At 51.0% G+C, this 26,801-nt stretch overlaps 1 protein-coding gene across 5 annotated transcripts in view; it reads right to left on the bottom strand.

Annotated features, from left to right (window-relative positions):
* Nucleotides 1–240: 240 nt before the first annotated feature.
* NFIC (nuclear factor I C) overlaps nt 241–26,801 on the bottom strand; it is a 155,038-nt gene continuing 128,477 nt past the window's right edge. The window contains exons 9-11 of one of the 5 annotated variants that reach the window (XM_077332048.1): nt 23,015–23,171; nt 13,385–13,467; nt 242–1,217 (exon numbers count right to left, since the gene is read on the bottom strand). In XM_077332048.1, coding sequence (XP_077188163.1) covers nt 1,200–1,217; nt 13,385–13,467; nt 23,015–23,171 — 258 coding nt within the window. In that variant the 3' untranslated portion in view covers nt 242–1,199. Of the gene's footprint in view, nt 1,218–13,384; nt 13,468–23,014; nt 23,172–26,801 lie in introns of all 5 variants that reach the window. The other 4 variants (XM_077332049.1, XM_077332045.1, XM_077332047.1 and 1 more) reach the window with 4 other exon arrangements.

The raw sequence follows: 26,801 nt of genomic DNA, 5'->3' as shown, positions 1-26,801 counted from the left end.
GGAGGACGTTAAAGTTAGATCTCCAGTCATGGTGGGCCGGCAGATGCGGGGGATGCTGGGTCAACACCAGGCGGTAACAGAATGCTTCCCGGCTATGTCACACCCCACCCCACCCCCCTGCCCAACCCCCATCCACCCCATGCAGCTCGAGAAAACGTGCTTGTTTTCGACATTCACAGCCACGTTTTTGTCGTACCCCACCCCCTAAATCCTCCATCAACCCCAACCCTTCCCCAGCCCAGGATTGCACTGCTCCATCATAATCACTTCCTGTGGCTTAAATCCATTCCTATCTCTATCTCCGCCCCGCCCCGCCCCCTCCACTCCCGCTGGCCTCTGCTGGACCGGTCCAGCCCATTCACACACAACCCCCCCCACCCAACACACATTTGGCCCTTTCAAAAGATCATGGAAGCAAAAGCATTACACACCAAGAGTACAGAAAACAAGCGACATGCCCTTTCTGTAGTCTCAGCAGCGCCCTCTCGGTAAACGGTGGGGTTGCGTGAACCCCCATCCGAAAGCCAAACATAAGGTGTGGGGGGGTGGGGGGGGGAAAAAGATACAGGTTAAAAGGTGACCCACATTTTTTCTCTCTCGGGAGGAAGGTTGTACTAACTCTGCATCTCGCACCGGATCCTCCCGACCTCTGGCTCCGCAGTCTCTTGGACATCTGGCCAACATCCCCTCCCCTCCGAGAGGGTTACAAAAAACAGGGGGAGGCGTCTGCAGCTGGCGTGGGCGACTTTGTTCTTTCTACTCACAAGAGATGGAAAAACAATCACAAACTTTTGCATATACGTCCCTTGGGAGAACGTAGCAGGACGGTGTTTTGCCGGCAAGAAGGCTGTGATGGCAGGAATTCCCCTCGCCGTCTTCCGTCCACCTTCCATCGGTAGGCGCATAGTGTTTCTGGGCAGAAGCCCCATCCAAGAGGACTGTTCAGTTTTGGGGGGGTGGGTTCTGGCAGGGAGAGGCGTTTTATAACTTTTTCAAAAAGTCTGAACCTTTCCTCCTTGCGTTCTGTCCTTCCGTAGTCTCTCGCAACGTTGTCGTTAGGTTTCTCTGGCTCTCTTTGCGTTGCCACCAAAGGTTTGCGCTGAAAGGGTAGGGGGCGGGTGGGGTGGGGCTGCGTCGCTCTCCTCGAAGAAAGCCCATAGCACAGGAGGAAAGGGAGGTGAAGATCCAGCAAGCGGCAACTACCCTAAATACCAGGACTGGGAGAAAACAGCAAAGAGAATCGTTGGATGGGGAACAGTTTCACCTTCCCCAATTTCCTCCCTTTCACAAATATCCACCCACATCACCCTTTAATTGGGATTGGGAGAGGGGGGGGGGGTCATTCAATTCTTTCCACACACATACAGAATTGTCCACCCCTACTTATCACTAGCATCTAGTACTCAGAGATACACTGCCTCTGAATATGGAGGTTCCCCTTAGCACTCCTTTCTCAAGCACTCGACACAAGTGGAACCCACCAAATCTGACGTATGTTCTTTATTTTGTTTCTTTTTTGTGTTCGGAAAGTATGAATCTTCCCCTTTTGCAATTCTCCTCCTTTGTGTATATCATTAACATACACATCTTTCTGCACTGCCCATTTTCACTGCAAGTATTTCCCAATTCACTCACTTTTTTGGCATTATTTTTGTCCAGTTTTTAAAATTATTTTTGTCCCATCATTTATGGTCCATATATATGGTAATATTACCATATATGTGTGAACGAGACCTTGGGATACTTGTGGATTGTAAACTAAACATGAGCAGGCAGTGTGATGCAGCGGTAAAAAAGGCAAATGCCATTTGGGGCTGTATCAACAGGGGCATCACATCAAAATCACAAGATGTCATAGTCCCATTGTATACGGCACTGGTCAGACCACACCTGGAGTACTGTGTGCAGTTCTGGAGGCCTCACTTCAAGAAGGACGTAGATAAAATTGAAAGGGTACAGAGGAGAGCGACGAAGATGATCTGGGGCCAAGGGACCAAGCCCTATGAAGATAGGTTGAGGGACTTGGGAATGTTCAGCCTGGAGAAAAGGAGGCTGAGAGGGGACATGATAGCCGCCTTTAAGTATTTGAAAGGTTGTCATTTGGAGGAGGGCAGGATGCTGTTCCCATTGGCTGCAGAGGAAAGGGCGCGCAGTAATGGGTTTAAACTACAAGTACAACGATATAGGCTAGATATCAGGAAAAAAATTTTCACAGTCAGAGTAGTTCAGCAGTGGAATAGGCTGCCTAAGGAGGTGGTGAGCTCCCCCTCACTGGCAGTCTTCAAGCAAAGGTTGGATACACACTTTTCTTGGATGCTTTAGGATGCTTTGGGCTGATCCTGCGTTGAGCAGGGGGTTGGACTAGATGGCCTGAATGGCCCCTTCCAACTCTATGATTCTATTCTAAACATTTTTAAAAAATTTAAATATAGAAAAAATTTACTCCCACCCATTCAGGAAATGCTTCCATTAAACCTGATTGAGAAACCTGAGTTAGGGTCATGTTTAGGAAAGGCCATGAAATTAATGAGTAGTTTTTCACTTTATTTTACATGTAAAATATGCAAAGAATGATGGATTCATATTGGGGTTTTAGGGTTAGGGGTAGCTTAGGTATGGTTCAGTTTGGAGATTGGTTAGTTTTAGGGGTTGTGTTAGGAATAGGGAAGAGTTAGAGACATGGTTAAGTGATGCCGTGGGATGTAGAAATATTTGTATATTATTTTATAAGTTAAATTTAAATATAAATATTATTTCACATGTAAAAATCTGAATTCATATTAGAAGAAGAAGAAGAAGAAGAAGAAGAAGAGTTGGTTCTTATATGCCGCTTTTCCCTACCCGAAGGAGGCTCAAAGCGGCTTACAATTGCCTTCCTATTCTTCTCCCCACAACAGACACCCTGTGGGGTGGGTGAGGCTGAGAGAGCCCTGATATCACTGCCTGGTCAGAACAGTTTTATCAGTGCCGAGGCGAGCCTAAGGTCACCCAGCTGGTTGCATGTGGGGGAGCGCAGGATTGAACCCGGCATGCCAGATTAGAAGTCCGCACTCCTAACCACTACACCGAACTGACTCAAATTTTAGGAAAAATTTGGAACTAGGGTCAGGGTTAGCATAGGTATGGTTTAGGGAGTGGTTAGGTTTATTGGGAGCTTTAGAGAGAAGGAGGAGTTAGAGTCATGATTATGAATTGGCCATGAGATGTATCATTTTTAAAATATTATTCCATAAAATTTATTTTTAAAACTAGTAGTAAAGCCTGTTGCGTGCTATAATACAACGGGTGCTAGCTCATGGTTTGCTGTGGGTTTAGTCTCACTTCCAAGCCTCAAAGATTATTTCCTACCCAGGGGTACCTGACATACAGGTACCCCTGGGTGGGGCCTAAACATCTCCTGGAATTACTGCTCATCTCCAGAGTATAAAGATAAGCTCCCAAGGCAAAAAAACACTGCTTTGGTGGTGTGACTTTGTAGCATTGTACCCCATTGAGGTTTAGTGATGTCAGCCTCCAGTTGCAATCTGAGGATGCCCTGGAAGTACAGCTCGCCTCCAGGCAGTTAGGCTGAAGTGAAAGCTTCATGTGCTCCTTCAAAAGGAATGAACGTGGCCACAGACACCCATTGGCTAGCACAGTCTGTTACTTAACTGGTAAAGTCTGCCCTTGTGAAGCCTGAGGCCTACTGCTGGGAACTGCAGTCTGCAAGGCCAAGTTGTTGACTAATAAAAGTGGAACACCTAGCTCCCCCCCCCTCCCCAAAGTCTCACTGTCTACTTCCCTGTAAAGCTAGCTCAACTTGAAATTCTGGGCCACTTATGCCTTTGATTTCATAGGACCTTCCTGGGAAATACTGATTTTTATTTACCAGGCCAAACTTGAGCAAAGTCACTTCAGTTCCTATGTCTCTCCAGCCATTTAGTTGTTCACCATTTACAGTCACAGGCTCTAAATATTCCTTATTTAGATCTTCCTGCACTTTCCAGACTCGCAGGACCCATGCTGGTCTGTCTGTCTGTGCCCCAAAATACAAACAGTTGCTGGTAAGGGCTGGCCAGAGCCCAGGTGGGACACACCTGCACCATGCCACCCAACCTCAGCCTGAAAGCTTCTACCATCATCTCTACTATCTCTGCTCATCTATAGATTACAATGATCAGCTCTGCAGGCAAAAAAGGCTACTTTGGAGGATGGTCTATTGTACCATTTTAAGGCTTTCATCTATACTTCCAGGAATATTTCCATCCCAGGGGTAGCCAACCTCCAGGTGGGGCCAGGAGAGCTCCTGGAATTACAGCTCATCCCCATCATATAAAGATCAGCTCCCCAGGCAGAAACAGCAGCTTTGGAGGTTGGACAGGGTTGTTATGCAGAAGAAACACTTAAGGCCTCCTATGTAGGTTGTTGTGGAGATGAAACATTTGAGGCCTACTGCACAGGTTTGTTGTGCATATGGAACAGGAGGCAAAAGAACCCCCATAACAGCATCCAGGTTTAGCTGCACAACAACCTTATGCGGTAGGCCTCCACAACAGAGAGTTGTGGAGAAGATATATGGATGGGTTGGCTGCATCTTCCCTCCAGCGGTAAGGCCTGCCGCAGCAGTATTTTGAGTGACAAGGGGCTTTTCTGTGGCCTCCCTGTCAGCCAGCTATTAGGCAGAAGTGGAACACTTTTAGATGAAATACTCTTTAAATTGCTGTTAAATATCTTTGTGTTGAGAAGGAGGAGGAGGAGGAGGAGGAGGAGGAGGAATTTATTAGGCAAACCACTGGAATGTGAAATTCAAAACGACCCCTTGTTTATATTTTGTCATTCATTTTGGTTCCCCACTTTTTGCTTTTGGTTCCCCACTTGGTTCATTTTGGTTCCCCACTTGTCTGCTTTCTTTCTAAAAACCCTGTTTTCATTTCTCCCTTGACTGAAGTGAATCTGTGGATCTTTACTATAAATTGTGGTCAAAAATATGAACAAATGGACAATGAAACAAAATAGAGAACACTGGCTTCTCCCTACAGTAGTGAATGCTTGGCAGCCATTGGCTGGACTGCTCTGACATCACACAGATGTTCTGACTGAAAGGCCAACTGGACAAGATATCCACATGATTTTGATGAGGGGGGTGGTGGAACGACTTATTAACAACAGAAATTTGTGACTAGTTCTACTATAGTATACACAGGAAGCAAATGCCACAGATCAAGACAATAACTCTTTTGCTGCATCAGACCCTGTTTCACGGGCCCACCAGATTCTCTGGAAAGCCCACAAGCTGAGGAATGGAGATCGAGGGCACCCCCTCCCATTCCTGCAACTAGTGTTCAGGGACACACTGCCTCTGAATATGGAAGTTCCATTTAGCCATTATGCCTACAAGCTGTTGATAGACTTCTCCTCTGTCTGTTTGGCTAATCCTTTTGTAAAGCCATCCAAGGTGGTTAAACGGCCTGAATGTTCATCTGCCCCTCACCAGGCCACTGGCAGTTCAGGGGTGTTTAAGAAGTCCGCCACGCTTTGGCCGAGACTGGAGTAATTTTTTCCTTGTTGCCATCAAGTCACAGCAATAAACATCCCAAAACATCCCAAGAGTTGCAACCCTGGACTTCCCAGCCAAATACGGACCCTGCTTAGCTTCTGAGTTCTGATGGGATTGGGCTGCCTGGGACCACCCAGGTCTGGGCGGAGACACACACCGGTGGTTGGCCATTGCCAGCCCCTATGTAGCAGCCCTGGATTTCCTGGGGGGGTTCCCATTCAATTGTTCGCCAAGGCCAACTCTGCGTACCACCTAAGATCACATGAGATCAGGCTAGTCTGGGTTATCCAGGTCATGGGGAATTTCTTTACACATCTCCAGAAATGCCAGAATTGGAAGCAAAGGGAGAAGAAACCTATGCCTCCCTAAGATATCATCTTGGGAAAGATGCAGGAGGCCCAGCCTTACCCTGCTGGGAAGTCAAAGGAGCACACTAACGCTTCCCTTCGCTTCTTGGATCGTGACCCCTATAATTTGCAGCTTAATTTCAGAAGAAGGAACTCAGGGAGAGGTGGCCAGTCTTCAGGGCCACACCAGGAGCATGCTGCCTGCAGAAACCACACTGAAGGTGAGTAGGCGGCCCAGTGGGCCTTTGGTGTGGCTTGTGTGGGAAGTGATCCTCAGTAGTGTGACTGTGCTTTTGTGGGTAGCTGGGCAGCGTCGGACTGCCTATTTTAGGCCTGCTTAGTACTCTTCTCCGATCCTGTAACAGCAGATCCCTACATAACAAATCTGTTGCAAAAGAACAGGAGGGCTGCTATATCACAGGGACTTTGTGAATTTGTTGATGCTCCCTTCTTGTATTGTATAGTTCAGGGGTGGCAAAATTGTGCCTCTCTAGATGTCCATGGACTACAGTTTCCATGAGCCCCTGCCGGCATGTTGGCAGGGACTCATGGGAATTGTAGTTCATGGACATCTGGAGAGCCACATGGGAAAAGCCTTTGCTGTTTGTTTCACTTTTCACTAGTTATGTTGGTGTGGCCTAGCCTGTGTTCTAATGAAGTTCTGAGAGCCAGTTTAGTGTAGTGGTTAGGAGTGCGGACTTCTAATTTGGCATGCCAGGTTCGGTTCTGCACTCCTCCACATGCAGCCAGCTGGGTGACCTTGGGCTCGCCATGGCACTGTTCTGACAGGGCAGTGATATCAGGGCTCTCTCAGCCTCACCCACCTCACAGGGTGTCTGTTGTGGGGAGAGGAAAGGGAAGGCGCTTTGAGACTCCTTTGGGTAGAGAAAGGCGGCATATAAGAACCAACTCTTCTTCTACTCTTCTTCTTCTTTTCGTCCTACATGAAGTGATTATAAGGGTGTCCTCTGAAGCTTCATCTCTGGCACCTAGTTTAGAACCAGAGTCTGTCCTGACTCCCAGACCTGAGAATTTGGGGGAGGATGGGGTTTGTGGAGGTAAAATGCCATAGAGCTCCAGGGGAGCTGACCTCTTTTGCCCAGAGATCAGTTGTAATAGAGGGAGGCCCTGCCTAGACCTCTTGTACATTCCCATCAGCCATTCCTCACAGTCACTCAATTTGGCTTAAGGGGGATTTCCTGGCTAATAGGGAAGCTTTGCCAAAGGCCCTTCAGAACCAGTGTACTTCTTCTGGTGTAGCAAGAAGCTCACAAGTAGAAGAAGAAGAAGAGTTGGTTCTTATATGCCGCTTTTCCCTACCCGAAGGAGGCTCAAAGCGTCTTACAGTCGCCTTCCCATTCCTCTCCCCACAACAGACACCCTGTGGGGTGGGTGAGGCTGAGAGAGCCCTGATATTCCTGCTCAGTCAGAACAGTTTTATCAGTGCCGTGGCGAGCCCAAGGTCACCCAGCTTGCTGTAAGGGGGGAGGGCAGAATCGAACCCGGCATGCCAGATTAGAAGTCCGCACTCCTAACCACTACACCAAACTGGCTAGAGCACAAAGGCAATGGAGAACTCTTTTTACCTGTTCCCAATGTCTGATATTCACAGATATATTGCATCTGAGCATGGAGGTTCCATCTTAATCATAGAATCACAGAGTTGGAAGGAGCCCAACAGGCCATCTAGTCCAACCCCCTGCTCAATGCAGGATCAACCTAAAACATCCAGGATCTGTCGAACTGCTGCTTGAAGACGGCCAGTGAGGGGGAGCTCCCCACCTCCTGAGGCAGCCCATTCCACTGCTGACCTAGACTCAGAGAATCCTAGAGTGGGAAGGGGCCACCCAGCCCCTTGCTCAATGCAGTCTCAGACTCAAGCATCCAGGAGAATGATCTGTCTAGCCGCTGCTTGAAGGCCATCAGTGAGGGGGGAGCTCCCCACCTCCTCAGGCAGCCCATTCCTGATTACCAACTTTAAGAAATTGCCTTGGCTAGATCAGATCGAAAGAAATGCCTAACAGGGAAGAGCAGCAAAGTATTTGGATTTTTCCAACAAGGAGGTTCCATTAAGCCTCTGGGGTTAAGGCTTGTTGCTAGGGACCATTGGTAGGACAACTGTTTTGCATGCAGAAGGCCTGGGGGATGCTAAAGACCTCCATTTGAGCGCTTGGAGAACCACCCTAGAGAGGTAGAGGAGACTGTCCCTTCTGCACACACTTTCAATGCACTTTAGAAGTAGATGTTCCTGTTTTGCGCAGGAAAACCCAGCTGCAAAAACACAATGAGCATGTGTGGAATGAACCAAGAATGATCTTGGCACTGCTTTATGTGGGCACCAGCTCTGGCATTGAAGGTCTGGCATTGAAGCAGCTCTGGCATTGAATCCAGCCAATCAGACTTTTCAAAAATTGGATTGACCCATGATTGGCTTTGCTATAAAGTGGATTCGTTTGCTCATCAGAGACTAGCGGCGCAGGCTGCGGAAGCCCCTGAACCTGTGCATCCCCATAGCTGGGAGCAGGGCTTGGGCAAAGGGGCACCCCACATCCCACAGAGGGCTTGACCTTTTGTGAGGGCCAAGACTGGCATCCTCGTTATGACTGCTGGAGCTTGCCAGCCTCTGGCGCCAGTCAAAGGAAAAGGGATTTGTTGCTTGTGTTAGCTGCCAGGCTCCTGGCCGAGGCAGGGAGGCCGTAAATATAGAGAAGGCGTTCGGCTCAAACCCAGACTGCCGAGGCTGCTGGAAATTCCAGGGCTGCAAATAATTCATGAGTTTGGGCCTCCAAGCGGGCGGGCCAAGCTTCAAACGAAGGCTCGGCACGGTTTCTTGGCAGGGGGTACGGCTGGAACAGCAGGAGGGCACCAGCACTCAGGAGAAGGTCTTCACTAATGCAACAGACTGTGGGGCGGGGGAGAGTTCATGGTCAGCGCTGGGCCTAAGCTCTTAGGCGGGATGCTTCCGGACACACTTCCAGCTGGGTTGCTGTCCCCTAAGCCCCTAGTCACGTGAAACTGACGGATCTCAACCCTGTCATTTTGAACATCTCCAGAAGGTGGCAGTGCAGGCCTCTCCTAGCACCATCCTGGACCAAGCAGTTCCCCAGACCAGGAATATCTCCAGCAACCCTGTGCCTCCCCCCCCCCCGCCCACTAAGTTTTGGAATTCCTTTTTTAAAAAATTGCAATCACGACTGATTGCTCAATGTCACCTGTCCGATCCATCCCAGCAATGATCGTTTTGCATATTTGGATTTGTAAACTTTTCATCTATTCACGCCGTAGATAAGCAAATTTATGTTTATGGGAGCTTTTAACAGTGTGTTAGGAGAACTGGAATGGAAGAAGAGTTGGTTTTTATGCTCCACTTTTCACTGTTCAAAGGAGTCTCAAAGTGGCTCACCTTCCCTCCCGCTCCCCACAAGAGACACCCTGTGAGGTAGGTGGGGTTGAGAGAGCTCTAAGAGAAATGCTTTGCAAGAACAGCTGTCAGAGGACTGTGGCTAGTCTAAGGTCACCCAGGTGGCTGCATGTGGAGGAATGGGGACCCAAATCCAGCTCTCCATATTAAAAGTTGCCGTTCTGAACCACCAAAAATCACGCTACTTCAGAGTGTGCCAGAATGAAATTCCATTCCAGGGGATTAGTCCCCATCTTGCAGGCTGCCAAGAAATCAGTAGATGTACAAAAGCAGGTGAGGTCATTTCCACAAGCTGCAAAACTTCCTTGGGGCACTGAGTCTAGTATTATTCTCACCATCAGCTGGTCCCAAACTTTCTAACGTTGGCCATTAAGACTAAAATCAGGAATTGCTGTGCTTGGGGCCAGCCAATCACAGACTATGTTCCTCTGATGCTGGAGATCTGGGACTGAAATGGCAGATAAGGGTTTTGTCCCCCCAAAAGCAACCAATGGTGAGGAAGGGGTTTACAGATTTGGGTGTTAGTGCAGGGTGGGTGGGTAAAGAGGAACTACCATGTCCATACCATTTCCCGGTCAAAAGATGCCTGTCGGGTAGGAAAAAGGACAGCTGTCTTTGTGACTCTCCCCTCCCCCCCCCCAGTCTGAAAAAAAACAGAGCGCATTCCTGATCAAGGGAATGACACAGGAGCAAGTGTTAACTCCCTCCCTGCACTGCAATCCAATCCAGATCCCTTCCCATACGGTGTGTTTTTGGAGCCAATTACACATCCCAAGCTCCAGCCATGTAATTCTGGAATGACACGTTTGGCCCCACAATATTGGGGGGCGGGGGCAGCATTCAGAAGCACCGCTTGAGAATTTGACTACAAGCTATCCTTGGAGGTGGGGGCTAGTTGCATGGGGCTCCCCCCTGCACTCCGCTGGCGGGTTTGCAAAATCAGCAAATCCAGGCTGGCAAACGCAATTCTCTCTCTCTCTCTCTCTCTCTCTCTTGGTTTGATCCCGCCAGCCATAACGGCCCAACCACCCCTTTGCTGCGGGCTGCTGAGGGATCAGACGCCTCTTCCCACTGCTGGGAGATGACGAACCACAGAATGGGCACAAATAAAGTTCCCCCAGGTCTCTCTCCCGCTCCCAGGAGAGGATAAATCAACCCCACAACATGACTTTCCCCTTTCCCGTTCTTACTCTGGCGGTGAGAAATGCCGATCAAGTCACGGTTGACTTCTGAGAACCCCGTATGGCAGAGGTGGCCATACTGTGGCTCTCTAGAAGACCATGGACTACAATTCCCATCAGGGCAAGGGCTCATGGGAATTGTAGTTCATGGACGTCTGGAGAATCAGTCTGGCCACCCCTGCCGTAGGGTTTTCAAGGCACGAGATGTTCAGAGACGGCCTGACATCCTGGGATTTCCTGGGATTTTCTCAGCAGTCTCCCATCCAAGCACTAATCAGGGATGACCTTGCTTAGCTCCAAGGTGTGCTTAGAGAGGGCTAGCTGGGGCTATCCAGGTCATGGCAGGCTTAAAACCTCCCCGCAGTAGAAGTCAAGCCAGCCCCAGGATTGGCCTGGCTTTTAAAATCTTTTTTTTTCCTTCTCAGGTCTATTCTGAAAAACCCTGGATCCGAATACCACACTGGTTTTCGGGTATTCGAATCCAGGACTTTTCAGAAATACCCAGATATGTGCTGGTTCAATAGACCTGAATTGAAAACAAAAATTATTATTATTATTATTATTATTATTATTATTATTGCACACCCTTAGTCAACGTGCAGAGCCTCTTGTGACGCAGAGTGGTAAGGCAGCGACATGCTGTCTGAAGCTGTCTGCCCATGAGGCTGGGAGTTTGATCCCAGCAGCCGGCTCAAGGTTGACTCAGCCTTCCATCCTTCCGAGGTCGGTAAAATGAATGCCCAGCTTGCTGGGGGGTAAACGGTAATGACTGGGGAAGGCACTGGCAAACCACCCCGTATTGAGTCTGCCAAGAAAACGCTGGAGGGCGTCACCCCAAGGGTCAGACATGACTTGGTTCTTGCACAGGGGATACCTTTACCTTTAGTCAACGTGCAAGGCCTGGCCGGCTACTTCCAGCACTGGTCAACCCTGGGCAAAAGTCGCTAGCAACCCTGTCCCTCCCCTGTCCTTGGATCCAAGAAGTCTGACTTTTCCCTACCCGAAGGAGGCTCAAAGCGGCTTACAATCGCCTTCCCTTTCCTCTCCCCACAACAGACACCCTGTGAGGTGGGTGAGGCTGAGAGAGCCCTGATATCACTGCCCGGTCAGAACAGTTTTATCAGTGCCGTGGCAAGCCCAAGGTCACCCAGCTGGCTGCATGTGGGGGAGCGCAGAATCGAACCCGGCATGCCAGATTAGAAGTCCGCACTCCTAACCACTACACCAAACTGGCTCTCTGTCCATCTGGACAGAAGAATCTGTGTGAGCAGAAGCTCACTTTCAACCCAAGAGCTGCCTGCCCCACACAGAGACCCACTGGATCTCTCCTGAACTCTCTCCCCCATCCCCAGGTGAAACCAACGGGGGCCGTGCCCCACTTTGCCCCCCCCCTTTTCCCTTTCCCAAGCCATCCGTGCCTCCCCAACGGTGCCCTGCAACCCTGCCAGGTGTCTGGCATTCCCCCGCCCCTCCCCAGCTGCGCCGCTCACAGACGCGGCTTCCCAGCCCACAGACTCTCCAGGTGCTCCTAGGCTGGCAGCGATTCCCCGCTAAGGGCATCTGTGCAGTCTGGGGCAACATTCCTAGAGCCTGCCAGCCACAGCTAAAAACAAAACAAAACCGTAGGGGGGAAAAAAAACCCCAGCAGAAACCGAAAAACCCAGCCTATTCAAAACCGGTCTTTGAAAGCCATCTGGAGAACTGGGGGAGGGGGAGAACACACCTCCAGCCGAAGCGGTGCCTAACAGCCAGTGCCAGGTGCCAAGCGCACGGGGAAAGGGGGGGGGGGTGGAGAGGAAGAGAAATCCCATTGGCGAGCGGCCATCATATGAAGAGAGCCAGCCAATCCTATCTGGCCGAGACAGGAGGGAAAGCAGGGGGCGGGGAGGAGGGGAAGAGGAGCTTAGATTCGGCCTGCAAACTTGCTTCCTGCCAAGGTTTCCCCCTCCCTCCCCTTCTTTCCATTGGCATTTAACATCTCTTTCTTTATTTAAAAAAAAAAAGCAGCTCTCCTGAGGGTGCTTGGACAGGTGCCAGCCAAGATCCTGGCAGGACTTGCTCAGCAAAAGCTGGCGAATCCGAGCCAAAACGTGGAGATGGAATCCGGGACGAGAAGGGACTGGAAACGGCGGGGGGGGGGGGGATTAATCTGGGGCAGGAGACCAGAGCCCTGATTTTAAATGAAACTGAACAGCAAAACAGAACTTCCATATTCAGCATAGTATACCTCCGAGTCACAGTGCCAAGGGTCGAAGCCTGGGGGTGGGGACCATGGCTGTCTGTAGCCCCCCTCCCCACCCTGTCCAGGTGTCTGGTGACTGTATGTTAACGCAGGCATTTATGGAGAAGAAGGGCCTTGCTGTTAAGCTGAACTGGCTTTACAGCTAAATGGAACCTCCAAATTCAGCAGCAGAATACCTGTGAGAACCGGATTCTGGGCTCAAACAGTGGGGAGGGGGGGGGGGGGTACCAGCGGCTTTTGTCTGACAGTTTTGCTGGAGTCAGTTGTCTGACCATTGCTGGAAACAATCCCGCTAGGATGGTTGTTATTAACGAATTAACATATCATACGCAAACACGCAAGGGTTGAGATAGACATCTAGGGGGAATGGCAGCTCTATCCAGCCACCCAGCGTTTATATTCTAACAAAGAAAAAAACTTCCTTGTGGGCAGGCCGTTCAAGCATTTATGAACAAAGATAGCCAGGGGGAGCCTGCAGGTGCAGCTGCAGTCTACCCTAAATCCCAACTGTTGAAAGGACAAGCCGGGAAGGACTTTGACTTACTGGGCTCTCCCAGAGGTTACTGGATGAGAGGAGCACAGGGCCGAGACAGCTAGGGTGCCTTGCAGAACAGCCCCGCTGCACAGCAGCTCAAAGAAAGATTCTGCTAAACTCACCTGGGCCTGATAGATGCTGCCAGGATCTCGTGGTCCTAATCCCACGAAGCGGTTCGCAGGGGGTGTGCCTGGGGCGGAGTAGGCTGCAGAGAGGGGGGCGGGGAAGAAGGGAAAGGAAGGAACAAAGACTATTTTTCAAACTCAATCAATGCCCAAATCAACACCAAATCCCACGCGCCATTTAGGGATGAGCAGATGTCTCCCACGCCCACCCACCCCCTTCCTTTACTGCTCCCAAATTTTCACAAGGAACGTTTCTGAAACGTCATCCCAGAAGTAGAGCAACTGTGGACAGCTACAGTTTCCGGTCCCATCAGGACACTGGTCTCTTCCGTACCACTACATCACTGAAGAGTCATAGCACATGGACCTGCCACGGTGAACGCAACATCCCGGATGCCATGGCATTCAGATTCTTTGCACATGGCGTTCTGCAAACACCGACATGCACTCCTTGGAATGGATGAAACAACTTCAGGAAGAGAGTGGGCGCAGCTATGAGGTATGCTCACGTTTTCGCTATGCAGCATGACCGTCATTAAAGCGGGACACAAGGAGATGTGAATGGAGGGGGAGAACCAAAATCTGCGGCACACTGTAGATCAGGGATTACCAACCTGGGTTTTGGGGAGCCCTAGGGTTACAGGAGAGCTCCCCAGGGGTTATGCGGCCTTTCCCAGAAGTTCAGATGGCCGCTGACACCACTATTAATCACTGGAGCCCCCTTCCCCTGTTGCTCTACGGGCGCAGTTTCTCCCTCCGGAATGTAAACAGTAAATAATCCAACAATTGATTGGCTAGCTCCTGCATCTTACATCTGATCCTACTTCTCTGAAGGGGCCTATCACCACTTATGGGGTTCTTTAAAGCCTAGAAATGATTTCTGGGGTTCCATGTTCAAAAGCTTGCGAAGGGCAATAGGGTTGTGCAATTCGGTTTGGTTCGGCCACCCTGGCGAACACCGAAGCCTGAAACGGTGCGTAGGAGACCAGCGCCGCGGTGCAGAGAGGAGGGGCATCAGTGCCAGGGGTGTGCCAGCCGGTGGCCGCACGCAGGCGCAGAGCTCTGCACCTGTGTGCGGCTGGCGGCTGCTGCACCACCAGTGCTGACACCCCCTCCTCTTTGTGGCGCTGGCCGCCTCAGGCTTCGGTGACCGCCAAGGTGGCCGAACCGAACCGAGCCGAACCGAACCGCACAACCCTAAAAGGCAACCATAGATGTGTGTGCTCTGTCCCAAGCTCAGAAAGTTATCAAAAGGGAATCCTGGAAAGATTCCTCAGGTGTCTATTCAGGAACAACGCCAGATACAATCAAGAGAGAGAAACGCCAAACGTTTTGGACGCCTCCCTGTCTTCTCCAACCTCGATTTTGCAGAGGGGGGCTTGGAAGATAAACACTGGGCTGCAGAGTCACATTTGTTCTTAACTGGAAAAGCTTTCACTGATTCCTGCCCCCCCCAAAAAACAAAACAAAACTATTCAAGCCTGTGCATTTCCTCCATCCCAGAGCCGCCTCTGTAAGCCAGGGAAAGCGACACATGTTTTGCAAACTGCTTTCCATGCTTCAACACTTCATTTGGTTTCTGAGACCTTGCCACCTGCTTTATTTGCTCACCTGAAGACTAGCTGCGTACTTTAAAAGCAAAGAAAAGAGCAACTAGGTTTGCAAGCCAGTGGCATTTCTGGTGCTTCCACTGATACAAGTCTGCTGGATCCTTACGGATGACCCAAAAACCCTCCCAATTTTCAAGGGAAATTAGTTGCAAGCTCCCATTCTAATAGCCTGTCGAAGTGAGCAGTGACTGTCAAAGTGAGCAGTGACTGACAAAAGTTCATACTCCACTGCGAATTTTGTAAGTCTTTGAGGTGCTAGTGGACTCTTGCTCTGATGCATATTGTTTGGATATTTGTATATTGCTTTATATCGTGAATGCAATTAAAGGTTTTGTATTGTATTGCAGTGGTCCCCAACCTTTCTGAGGCTGGGGACCGGCAGGGCATCGTATGGCGCATTCGCGCATGTGCGGCCCGTGCGGGCGTGGCCCGATGCGCGGGCGTGGCCCGGCCCTGATTCCCTCTCCCCGCCCTCCCGCAGTAAGAAGCTTCCCGGGACGCAAGCTTGCGGCCTGGGAAGTTTTTTACTGCAGGGGGGGGGCGGGGAGAGGGAGCCACGGCCCGACGCCATGGCCTTCGCGGCCCGGCACCGGGCCGTGGCCCGCAGGTTGGGGACCACTGTTGTATTGTATTCTGATACATGGGAGTTTCCTGTCCGGAGGTGAGAGTTCGAATTCTACCCACTTCTATGCATCTTCTTGCTTACTGGTTCGAATTTCTAAGCTGCCTTCCCCACAAACCATTCTCAAAGCAAAGAACTGCAGCGGCAATGAATTTAAACCACAGAGATAAAAGCAGAGGGGAAAATAAACTCTCCCCGTTAGCAGCCAACCAGACACTAGCCAATAAGGAGAAATAAAATTACGCGTCGATTTTAAGGAGCCAAATCCTGTTGAAATAGATAGTGAAAGACTTTTTTTTTTAAGAGCCAAAACTCCCACATTAGGGGGATCTAAGCAGGCAGCTCTTTCTGCACTCTGGAAGTCATAAACGGGTAACCGAAATCAAAATATATACTCCCTGGTGTGTTGTAATGTTGGGTACAGGGTTCAGGTTTTCCAGGGGGCATGCTTTCCATTATGTGAGGGGGCAGAGTGTTCTTTTTAAGAATTATTTGGGGCCACAATTTTGGGCTTTGGCGACTTCAGCACCTGCAAAGCGTGCTCCGTCGAAAAACCCTGTGTGGGCAAGAAGTGTCGCTTCCGACTTTTGTTTATTTATTTATTGGCCTTGCCAACGGAGGACTATAGCTCCCTTGATGGAGTCCATCGGTCTCCTTTTGGGTCCTCCTCTTTCCCCGCCGTCTTCAGCGTTTCCTTGACTTGATCTGAAGAAACTCAGAGGGTCAGACCAGAGCCAATGGTTTGAAATGAATTCAAAAGAATTTCCGGCTAAACATCCGGAAGAAGTGCCTGACAGTGAGAGCGGTTCCTCAGTGGAACAGGCTTCCTCAGGAGGTGGTGAGTTCTCCTTCTTTGGAAGTTTTTAAGCAGAGGCTAGAGAGCCACCTCACAGAAATGCTGATTCTATGAACTTAGGCAGCTGGTGAGTCAGTGGGCAGAAGGGACTGTGCTGGTGCTTGGCGTTCGTGGCCCTTTCTTGCATGCCCAGGGAAATGCCAATCGCCACTTTGGGGTCGGGTGGCAAATCTCCTCCAGGCCAAACTGGCCAGGGATTCATCTGGGCATGGAATTGGGGTCACTATAGGTGGGCAGGCAGATTTCCTGCATTCTGCAGGGGGTTGAGGACCCTGGAGGACCCTTCCAACTCTATGATTCTATGGTTCTATGAATCTAGCCCTACTACCAAAATTAGAGAGTCCCCTCACTGGTCCTTTAAAGCTTTAAACATTAAAAAGGGAAAGAAGGTCATGACTCAGGGCCACGGTGGAACCACAAATAACAGCGCTGGATCACTGCTGGGCCGCATATTCCCCTTGATTCCCTACTTGGCCCCCATGGACCTGGCTACAATATGGCTCATTCACATTTAATTTTTCTTCTTCACCTTTCCTTCCGACGGAGGCAGGGTCCACCTTGGCCCCCAAAACCACAGGACGAATGCCAGGCTTCCGGGCCAGTACGTGAAGCATTTATCGGGGGATAATTTGTGAAGCATTTATTGGGGGATATGACCCAGCCCTTCCCCTCCCAACGTGGCCAAGGGTGGGTCTGGAAGGGGTGGGAAAGAGAGGGGCTCCATGTGGGCATGGACACAGCTCTGCTTCCCAACCATGAATGTGCCATTTCTGGGGTTTCTCGAGGCCTGAAGAATGTTTCAGGGGCTTCTCAACAGTAAACAAGTTCAGAGAGGCTGCCCCTGAGAGCTGTTAAGAGAAGCACAATAGGAGGACACAAAACGACAGCAAAGTAAAAGAAACAACGGATCGCGTGGCCGAATCGATGTTTTAGGAGCGCAATGAAGAAAGGCTAAATAACGAGACTTTTTATTTAGCCTTTCTTCACAGTGCGCCTAAGACATAGATTTGGCCACATGACTCCTTCTTTCTTTTGCTTGGCCAGAGAGCTAAGTCATGCCTCCTGCCCTGGTTCTCTTTCTTTTTTACATTAAAGCGGCATAGCCAGAAGGAAGAACCTGGAACCCGAACAGACTCTGAAAGTTTTGAGAGATAATTTTTTTGCTACTCCTGGAGTTCCAGAAGGGATTGTCTTTCATTTGGATACACCCAAGCCAAAAAGGCAAATTTGGGGTGTATTTTTGGCTTGGGTATTCCAGATCCACACCCATCATCCCACGCTCGAGGCCGGTCCTGGGTTCGGTCCCCCGGGTCTCCTCTTAAAGCAGTGGTTCTCAACCTGGGGGTCGGGACCTCTTTGGGGTCAAACGACCCTTTCACAGGGGTCACGGCAGGGCAAGCAGCTTGGCTGGAGGGGGGGTGCCATCCACACAACAGCCTTGCGGGGTAGATCGAGAGAGAGCGTTCGTCTGTCTGGAGCAGCGGAAAAGAGTGAGATCGGCACGGTGGGACAAGAGGCAGAACTGAACTGAGAAACCCCAGGGAAAAAACCCAATTAATGTACAAATGAACAATGGATCTTCACGCTGTTGGTCAGTTTCGGTTTAATTTATGTGAAAGGACACTTGCATAATTTTAGGGTTGGGGGTCACCACAACATGAGGAAATGTATTAAAGGGTCGCGGCATTAGGAAGGTTGAAAACCACTGTCTTAAAGGGTGCCAGGTGGTCAGAAAGAGCACCTGAGAGGCTGGAGAGCAGCTCCCAGGAAGAGGGAAGTTTTAGAGATTCTGGATCAGATCTCCCAGTTTAGCTGTGAAAACGAACTTGACACCAAAGGGGGGGGGGGTATGGATCAGGATGTTGAGAAAGGTGCAGTTAACTGTTTGCCTGTTTCCTGGACTCACTCTATGGACATGATAACGGCACAAGGAGATATTTACTTCCCCTGATAGGAATTCAAACAGTTAGGGGTCCACATTGAATCAAGGAAATGGAATGGAAACCAGGTTAGACCCTGGTCCCTGGTGTCCTCGGGCCATCTCCTGTCTTGAATTCTAAAGACAAAAAAGAACAACACACCATCCTGGTTTACAAAGCTGGTAACTCTGCTGTTTAGAGTTTGCACGGGTTACTTTTTGACCAAGGGCAGGTAGGGAACCAGCAACAGCCCGTGAAACTGTCTCGGGAGGAGTTTAAGGAAGACAGAATGCCTGCAGGGTAGACAAATCCCAGCTCTGCCCAGATCTATGTTGTCATGAGGTCTAGAAACTTGCTTTGTGCATTCAAACAGAGATTTCTCAGAAATATAACATCCGGCACCAGAAACCAGGGCCTGGCCTATCAACCCCTCCCTCCAAATCTTTATACAGTACCTCTTCACCCATACACACATACACACACATCAATAATCTTCCAAATGCAGCCGCATCGTACATTCCTTCAGTTCTGGAAACATGTATCATTTGTCCAAAGTCGGAGAGTGATTATGGGCAGAAGGAACAGAGGGAAGCCCGGCAAGCCAAATCGGCCTTAGGACAGAAGAGTCAAGAGAGCAGGATCAAAAAGATCCCTGATCCTGCTGCCATGTTGTCCAGAAGTCAATTCTCTAAATCAGGGATTCCCAACCAGGGGTCCAGGGGTCCGTGGGCACTCCAAAGGGTGGCCGCAGCCATTCCCCTCCTGCCTGAACGGACTTGGCCACCAGCTGGTGAATTGGCCCCCTCCACCCCAGAGGGCTTGATGGGTAGATCCTGGGTATAAAAATCAAAGAGGGCGGGGGGAGTTGGTTGTGCCATAGTATGGGGGGTTCTCAGCTTTTCCTCTTCTTTCCAGCCTACATGAGGTGGAGTTGCCATAGTGGCAGTAAAGATGGGGAGAGGGAGCAAAAGGCAGGCTAAGCGTGTGGGGCTTGGTGTCCCTTTGGGAGACGTGTCACTTCCGGGGGCGTGGCCAGCTGACCATTTCCCAGGGTCCTCAAAGCCTGCAAATTTATTTCAGGGTCAAAAGGTTGCAAAAGGCCACTCTAATGGATTCCCCAAAGTTGAACGGCTTCTAGTTTAGCTTTCCTTCAGAGAAAGGGGCCAAGGAAAGTCTCCAAAATATGTGATTCTGAACAAAAGCACAGGGTTTAGGAAGACCTTTGTTTCTATGCAACTGAAGAGAGAGCAAAATAAGCTCCGCGCAAATGCGCCAGGGTTGGTGGTGGTGGTGGACACCCTGAATCCTGTAAAATGGAAGTGCAGGCAGATGAGAGGCGAGAAAGACAAGCACGGCGCTAATTGACTGGTTAAAATATATGTGTGGCAAAACATCTTAATTCCCTGGTAAGAAGAGAAGTGATATAAGCTTTGCTGAAACTCAGCTGTCAGAGGACAGCAAGGATCCTTGCAAGAACTCAGCTCCTTGGCATGTTCGGATAAGCAGCATAAGCTTTGCGGGATGCTGGACAGATGAAGCCCGGCACAGCTCCTTGAAAGAGCTCTCCTGCAACTTGGCATAAGCAGACCTTGAGCTACCGAAACAGAGCTCCTTGGAAGAACCTCAGCTCCACCGAAAACCAAAATAAGCACAGTTGAAGCCAACATTCTTGCAAGACCACAGCTCCACTGCAAGGCGAGCCAAGGCTTGTGAGAAATTCCTACCCGTATTGTGATACAAGAGCAGGGGAGTTATGATGGAGGGTTATTAAACGATACATCTGTACACCGCCCGTGGCGCCGCGGGCGCCACGGACTAAATAAAAGAGTAAGGGGTTCTGGGGCGGGATGTGTCCGGGATGAGGAAGGGTCCGGATTGGACCCTTCCTCATGACAGACAATCGGAGGGACCAATCGGCAGGCGCGAAGCGCCTGCCGATTGGTCCCTCCGATTCCCAGCCCGAGCAACTGCGAGCCGCGCGCAGCGCGGCTCGCAGTTGCTCCCGGCCTGACGCGGTGAGAGGCGCGAAGCGCCTCTCGCCGCATCAGACCGGCCCCCGAGGGAGACCCCGGCAGTCGCGCAGAGCGCGGCTGCCGGGGGCTCCCTGCCCGGCAGCCTGATGCGGTGAGAGGCGCGAAGCGCCTCTCGCCGCGTCAGGCTGCCGCCACCGAAAACACAGAACTCCAGCTGCTCACCTGACCTCCAAAGCCACAGCCTCCGAGGCCCCAAGGGAGCCTCCGGCAGTCACCGCAGCCCTGGGAGCCCCGGCAGCCGCAACATGGAACCAAAAAACAAACCCCGGAGCAGCCTTCCGCCCCTTCAAGCCGGCGCGCCGCCGAGAAGCGGCAGGATAAAAAAAAACAAACCCCGGAGCAGCCTTTTGCCCCTTCGAGCCGGCGCGCCGGCGAGAAGCGGCAGGATAAAAAGAAAAAAAACGGAGCAGCCTTTCGCCCCTTCAAGCCGGCTTCGTGCCTCCCGAGGTATTCCTTCTGCTTCCCAGACCCAGCAACTGCAAGCCACGCACAGCGCGGCTCGCAGTTGCTCCCGGCCCGCCGCCCGAAGCCTCCCTGCTTCGGGCCTCCCGATCCAACCCCCTCCAACCTCGCCCGGCTGCTGAGAAGACGCCCCATCCCCGGCCAGCCCCAAGAGGCAGCAAGAGGATGACGCCAAGGCCGCGGCTTGCATGCCCTGCCCACGCCCACAGACTGGAGGAAAAGCCCGACGCGAGAGCCGCTGGCCGCCGATCGCCAGAGAGCCGGTGCCCGGAGGACACAGACGCCGGGAGAGGCACCCGGCCCCGCCCACCCGTGCGCGCACCCCGCGCCATCGCTAGCCGCCCGACCCCGCTCTCTCCTGAGCCTAACCTCTGCAGTCTCGCCCAGATTCGCCCAGCTGCCGCCATTGGCTGCAGAGCCACCCACACGACCCAACAGCCTCTGCAGCCGCTACGAAGACGAAGACGCCCCACCCACGACCAGGCCCAAGAGGCGGAGCCCGCCAGCCGCGCCCGCCTACCACCACCAGCAGCAAAACAACAATGTCACGCCCGCGGCTCACGTGCCCTGCCAAGAGCCAATGACCGCCCAGAAAGCCCGCTGCGAGAGCCGCTGCCCCCCCGCCGCCGATCGCAAGAGGGCTGCTGCCCGAGAATGTGGACGCTGCAACAAGCACCTGGCCCCGCCCGCACCCAGCACCGCCGCCGCCAATGAGCTGCCCAACCCCGCTCTCTCCCGAGCCCACCTCTGACGCTCCGTTCTACGCAGACACCACCAACGGTAGGAAGGCTCCAAGCACGCCACCTGGCCAGCCTCACCTGCGGGGGGCCCGGTTTGGATGCTGCCAGCCGGTCCGGGAAGGGTCTCATTGTGCCTAGCTCCCGCTGTATTTAGGAGACAGCGGGCTTATTTACTAGTATTTCTATAAATTGGAGGCACCTGATGAATTGGATGGGCAGTGGGTTCAGGAATATATGGACAATTAACTTGTGCAACTCCATGTCACATGATGTAGTGGTGACTGGTTTAGATTACTTTAACAGGGGATAACAAGTTTATGAAAGGTAGGTCCATCAGCAGGTGTTACCTGGGTTGGATATTCGCAGCACGGCAGGCCAAAATTTTCTGGTCAAAACAGAGAGACTTAAAAATCTTTTTTTTTAATTAGTTGGCTACATTTTCACAAGCCTGAATGGTGCTGCGATTAAAGAGAGATGCTTTTGAAGGTTTCTGAAAGCCCACTGGTGTTTTTGTATAATCAGATTTATTTTTTAACTAAAGCGTGAATCACCGGGTTTAAAATGATACCTGAATGTAACAGAGGGTTACTGAAGTCTACCTTCTGTTTTCTTCTCTCTGTGAAACATATTGGATTAAAGCTTGGTTTTACATGGAAAACAACCGTCTTCAGCAGAAACGTAAGTCTTTTGTGGTCATGCATTATCCATGTGACAGTGTCACAATTATTGCGTAAATTGAGAGTCCATCAACCAAGCAAACGGGGACAGTTTTATTTCCGGGATCAGAAAGAAAATGTCTTTTGGCTGGATGGGGGGGGGGAACGCTCCCAGTTCCTTGAAAGTCAGGAACCCTTCAAGGGAGACAACCTGATCGGTGACCTTGGCTACAAAAGCTCAAGGATATCTTTAATTCTGCCCCCCCACACACAGGAATGAAATGTCACGGCACCAAGGCAGGCTGCAAGACCAGAAAATATGGCTTTTGTTCCAGGCTCTCATGACTTAGCCAAACAACAATTTTAAAGTTTGCTCTAGGGACTAATTTGATTGCATGCTTATCGCAGACATCATGAGAAAGCTGGAAATTGGCTGGAAATGGGTCCCCCCTTCCACCCCCATCCCCCACTGGATGATTCAAACCAGGTTGCAAACCTATAGTTTGAAGCGCCTTGTCTGAAATCCATCTCTCTCCAGCAGCTGTCCCGTCCAGAAGCCCTCCCCAAAGCTTGCCCCTCCCGGCCAGGACCACACTACACCCTGAGTCTGAAAACATGGCAGAGGATGGGTGGGTGGGTGGGGGTGGAATCAGAGATGGGGAGGCGGGCAGGGCTTGGGCATTCGGGAGTGGGTAGGTGGGTGTCGGGCGGGCGGGCGGGCTTGCTTACTGGGTGATGTCGGCGAAGAGGTCCCTCCCTCGGAAGTTGTCGTGGTGGATTTGGTATCAGGCGAGATTGCCAGGCGGGGCATACCGGGGGGCGGCGGTGCCAACATCTGTGTGGGAAGGTAGTGCCCGGGTACCTTCACTTGGCCACTTCCATTTAACTAGGGACACAACACAAAATAAAACAAACAAACAAACAAACACACACACACACACAGCAAGCCATTAGCACTACCCACTGGAGCTGCCTGCCCGCCCCAGGGGAACCTCCCCCCACCCTCACAACGGGTCTGGCTTCTGCAGCGACCGCATCAGCCTCTTGGGGGCGCTCCTGGACGGCTTGCCTGACTCGCAGCATGGCGCCCCCTCCAAAAACCATTGCATTGCTAACAAGGCAAGAAACGCACGTCTCTCTTTTAACTTCCAGCGAAGACTTCCTCTTCCCTCCACTATCCAGTAACCCAGAGTTTGGCTAATGATGCTCCTAGCCCAGTTTATTGGTCTAGAGCAGGGGTAGTCAAACTGCGGCCCTCCAGATGTCCATGGACTACAATTCCCAGGAGCCCTTGCCAGCATTCGCCAGCGAATGCTGGCAAGGGCTCCTGGGAATTGTAGTCCATGGACATCTGGAGGGCCGCAGTTTGACTACCCCTGCTCTAGAGAGATGACAGGCAGTTTCCTAGGGTGGCCTCTACAGAATAGGTTGCAAACCAACAGATCTAGGTTGCTTTTCTCTATTGCTGAACGTGTAGTCAAGAGCGGGGCCATGGGGCAGGGAGCAGAGAGGGGGAAAGACTTTTTTTTTTTTTACTTTTAGGGAAGGGGGGAAATATTGGGAAAGTATACTTTAAAAAAAAAAAAAAAAAGATGCTTTTTGATGCCTGCAAACAAGAAAGGAGATACGAGGTTGAAATGAAGATAGTGATGCTGATGAAGAAAGGAATGATGCCCCCAGTCAGGGCCGGTAAGGGCGACAGTAGATGGTGTCATGGCCTGGTCAGTCCCTTGGCAGGCGTCTAGTCTAGGAGAGCTTGGGAAAATCTAGGGCAACCCAGAGAAGGAAACAGAATGCGGGGGAATCAGGGATTCTGCCATCTCCTTTGGGTGTTACTCCCGCCTGAAAACAGGTTATCGCCTTCAGAAAAAGATGAATTTTGGCCTCCTTTTAAACACCTGGAATGGCTGGGGCAAAACACACATCCAAGAGACTTATACACAGTCCTTCTGAATTGGAGAATCAATTGGGGAGGGAGGGAAGAGGAAGAGAACAGCAGGGCAGACGAAGAAGAGGGACACCAAAACAACTACCGTTGCATTGACTTCCCAGAATCGGAGTCATCTAGCAGTTGGGCTAGGGCTGAGGAGACCCGGGTTCCAATCCCCACTTGGCCACAACACTCAAAGGATGACCCGGGGCCAGCCACTCTCGCTCAGCCTAACCTACCTCGCAGGGTTGTCGTGAAGAGGAAAAGGGGAGAGGAGGCCCCTGCATGGCGCCCCGAACTCTTTGGAAGAAGGGCGGGTTAAAAACGTGACAGACTGCAGGAAGGTTGTTGCCTATCCTGGGAAGGACCCCATTTTGAGATGAAAAAAAAATCTAAAAGCAGAACACACACAAAAAAAAGAGGAGGACACAAGAAAGATGAAAAGGAACATATTTCCAGAAAACCAATAAAGAAATGAAGGGCAGTCCTGGCGGTACATCTGCGTTTAGCTCAAATCTCGGGCACGGCGGGCGTGGGTGCAATGCAGGTGACAAAGAAAATCAACCTGCAACTTGGGGCCATTGTTGGAGTCACTAATTTTGGAGCATTAAAAGTTAGTTGCAGCTGCACACTTCATCTGGACCGGTTTGCAAATAGTCAAGCCGGTATTTTCGCCTGAGACTTTGGGAAAGATGGGAGACGACTATTTAAATAAACAAAGGGGGGGCCAGGCACTTCAAGTTCAGGCACTTCAAGTTTTCAGTCCTCCCTAGTTAAAACTGACTGCTTCGTGCGATAATTAATCTGCAGGACGTGGTGGTGAGGGGTGGGGCATAAAGCCTCAAGGGTGCCCACGGGTCATGTAAGCAAACATGTGAACACCCTTGATCCATCAGTCCGTACTGTCTACTCAAATGAGCAGCAGCTCTCCCGGGTCTCAGGCCTACTACCTGTAATTCTTAGCTGGAGATGTCGGGGATTGAACCTGGGACGTTCTGCATGCTAAGCAGATGTTCCACCACTGAGGCACAACCCATCAAGTAGGGTGTACGCAAGCCCCACCCCCCTTCACAGAGTCCGCAATTTTCATTGTGGTTTCCCACAGTTCAGGTTTCTATGTGGTGTAATGTTTACGGCAGGAATTCCTAGCCAGGGGTCTGCACTCCAGAGGGGGCCCGCAGCCTTCCCCTCCTGCTTTAATGGACTCAGCCACAAGCTGGAGAACTTCCATTGCTCCTCTCCCCCACTCCGAGCGTGAGTGAATTCTTTTTTGGTTTCTACGTCTGGGAGGGGGCAGAGTCTGCCCAGCTACTCCTACCCTAAGCCACCTCCTGTCACTTCTCCCCCCCCCACTCCTCCTTGAGCCCGCCTGAAACTGTGGGTGGTGATGTCACTTCCAGTGGCATGTCACTTCCAGGGGGCATGGCGGGGAGGCGTGGCCAGCCGACATCACTTCCGAGGCTCCTTGGAGCCTGAAAAATTATTTCAGAGGCTCCTCTACAGTCAAAAGGTTGAAAAAGGCTGGGTGAGGGTGTCATATCAGGACTGTTAGATCCAATTTTCATTCGCATCTAAGAGACCAACAAGATTTTTGGAGGATAAGCTGTCAAGAGCCAAAGCTTCCTTTGTCAGAGGGAGCTTTGACTTATGATGGATTGACTGATTATTTATTGTGGTTGTGTGGTTTGTGATTATTTATTTATTTGCAAACTTTTAGTTTGCCCTTTCTCGGGGGCTCAGGGCAGGGTGCCGCAAATAAAATCACAGTCCAACAATTTCCTAAAACCTGCCTGTAAAATACATAATAAACTCAAAATCTTGTTGATCCCAAAGCTGCTACCGGAGTTGAATCTAACCATTCTATTGCAGGCCAACAGAGCTATCCTCTGAAACTACATTAGGTCCAGAGAGGCCCAGGTTCAAATCCTGACTCACACAAGGTGAACAATGCACTTTAATCCCTTTGCAATGCACTTTGGTTATCATCCACAAGTGGATTTTGCCATTTCACGCCATAAGATCCAGTTCAGTTTGGGTGAAAGTGATCATAGTTTCCAAATGTGCTGTATGACTTTAGTCCAGCCTTTCTCTGTCTCTCTCTCCCTCCCTGCCTAGCCTACCTCTTAGGGCTCTTGTGAAAATTAAAAGGAAGGCTCTGTTCATGCCACCATGATGTGGTTGGGGAGAGCAGGTGGGCAGGACAAGATCCAAATGATGTGAAGCAGAAATATTTTTAATTGCCAAAAATGTAACACGGAGTCAAAAATGTGTGGGCAGTGTGAACGACAAGGGCGTTGTTTCACGGCCGTGACTTCTGTGGGCCGGCCATCACCTCTGGCTAAAACAGATCCTACCAAGTTGCTGAAAAGGGGGCAAAGGAACGGCATCCCAGGTTGGTCCAGCCGCCTCTAGCTTACGGGAGGGGAGGGAGGCAGCCAGATAGTGGCAAGGGGGGGGGTCTCGGATGCCCTGCTGGCATCCTCCTTCAGCAGCCCTTTGATGGGACCACCTGCCGGGAAGGGTGAAGAAGGGCCAGGTGGGGAGCACGCCGTACATCAAACAGCAGGTCGATGTGCACGTTTGCAT

This window comes from Paroedura picta, chromosome 4 (assembly GCF_049243985.1).
Source record: "Paroedura picta isolate Pp20150507F chromosome 4, Ppicta_v3.0, whole genome shotgun sequence".
NCBI classification, from domain to species: domain Eukaryota; kingdom Metazoa; phylum Chordata; class Lepidosauria; order Squamata; family Gekkonidae; genus Paroedura; species Paroedura picta.
The sequence above is the reverse complement of the archived record's forward strand: the minus strand, read 5'-3'. Positions and strand labels throughout refer to the sequence as shown.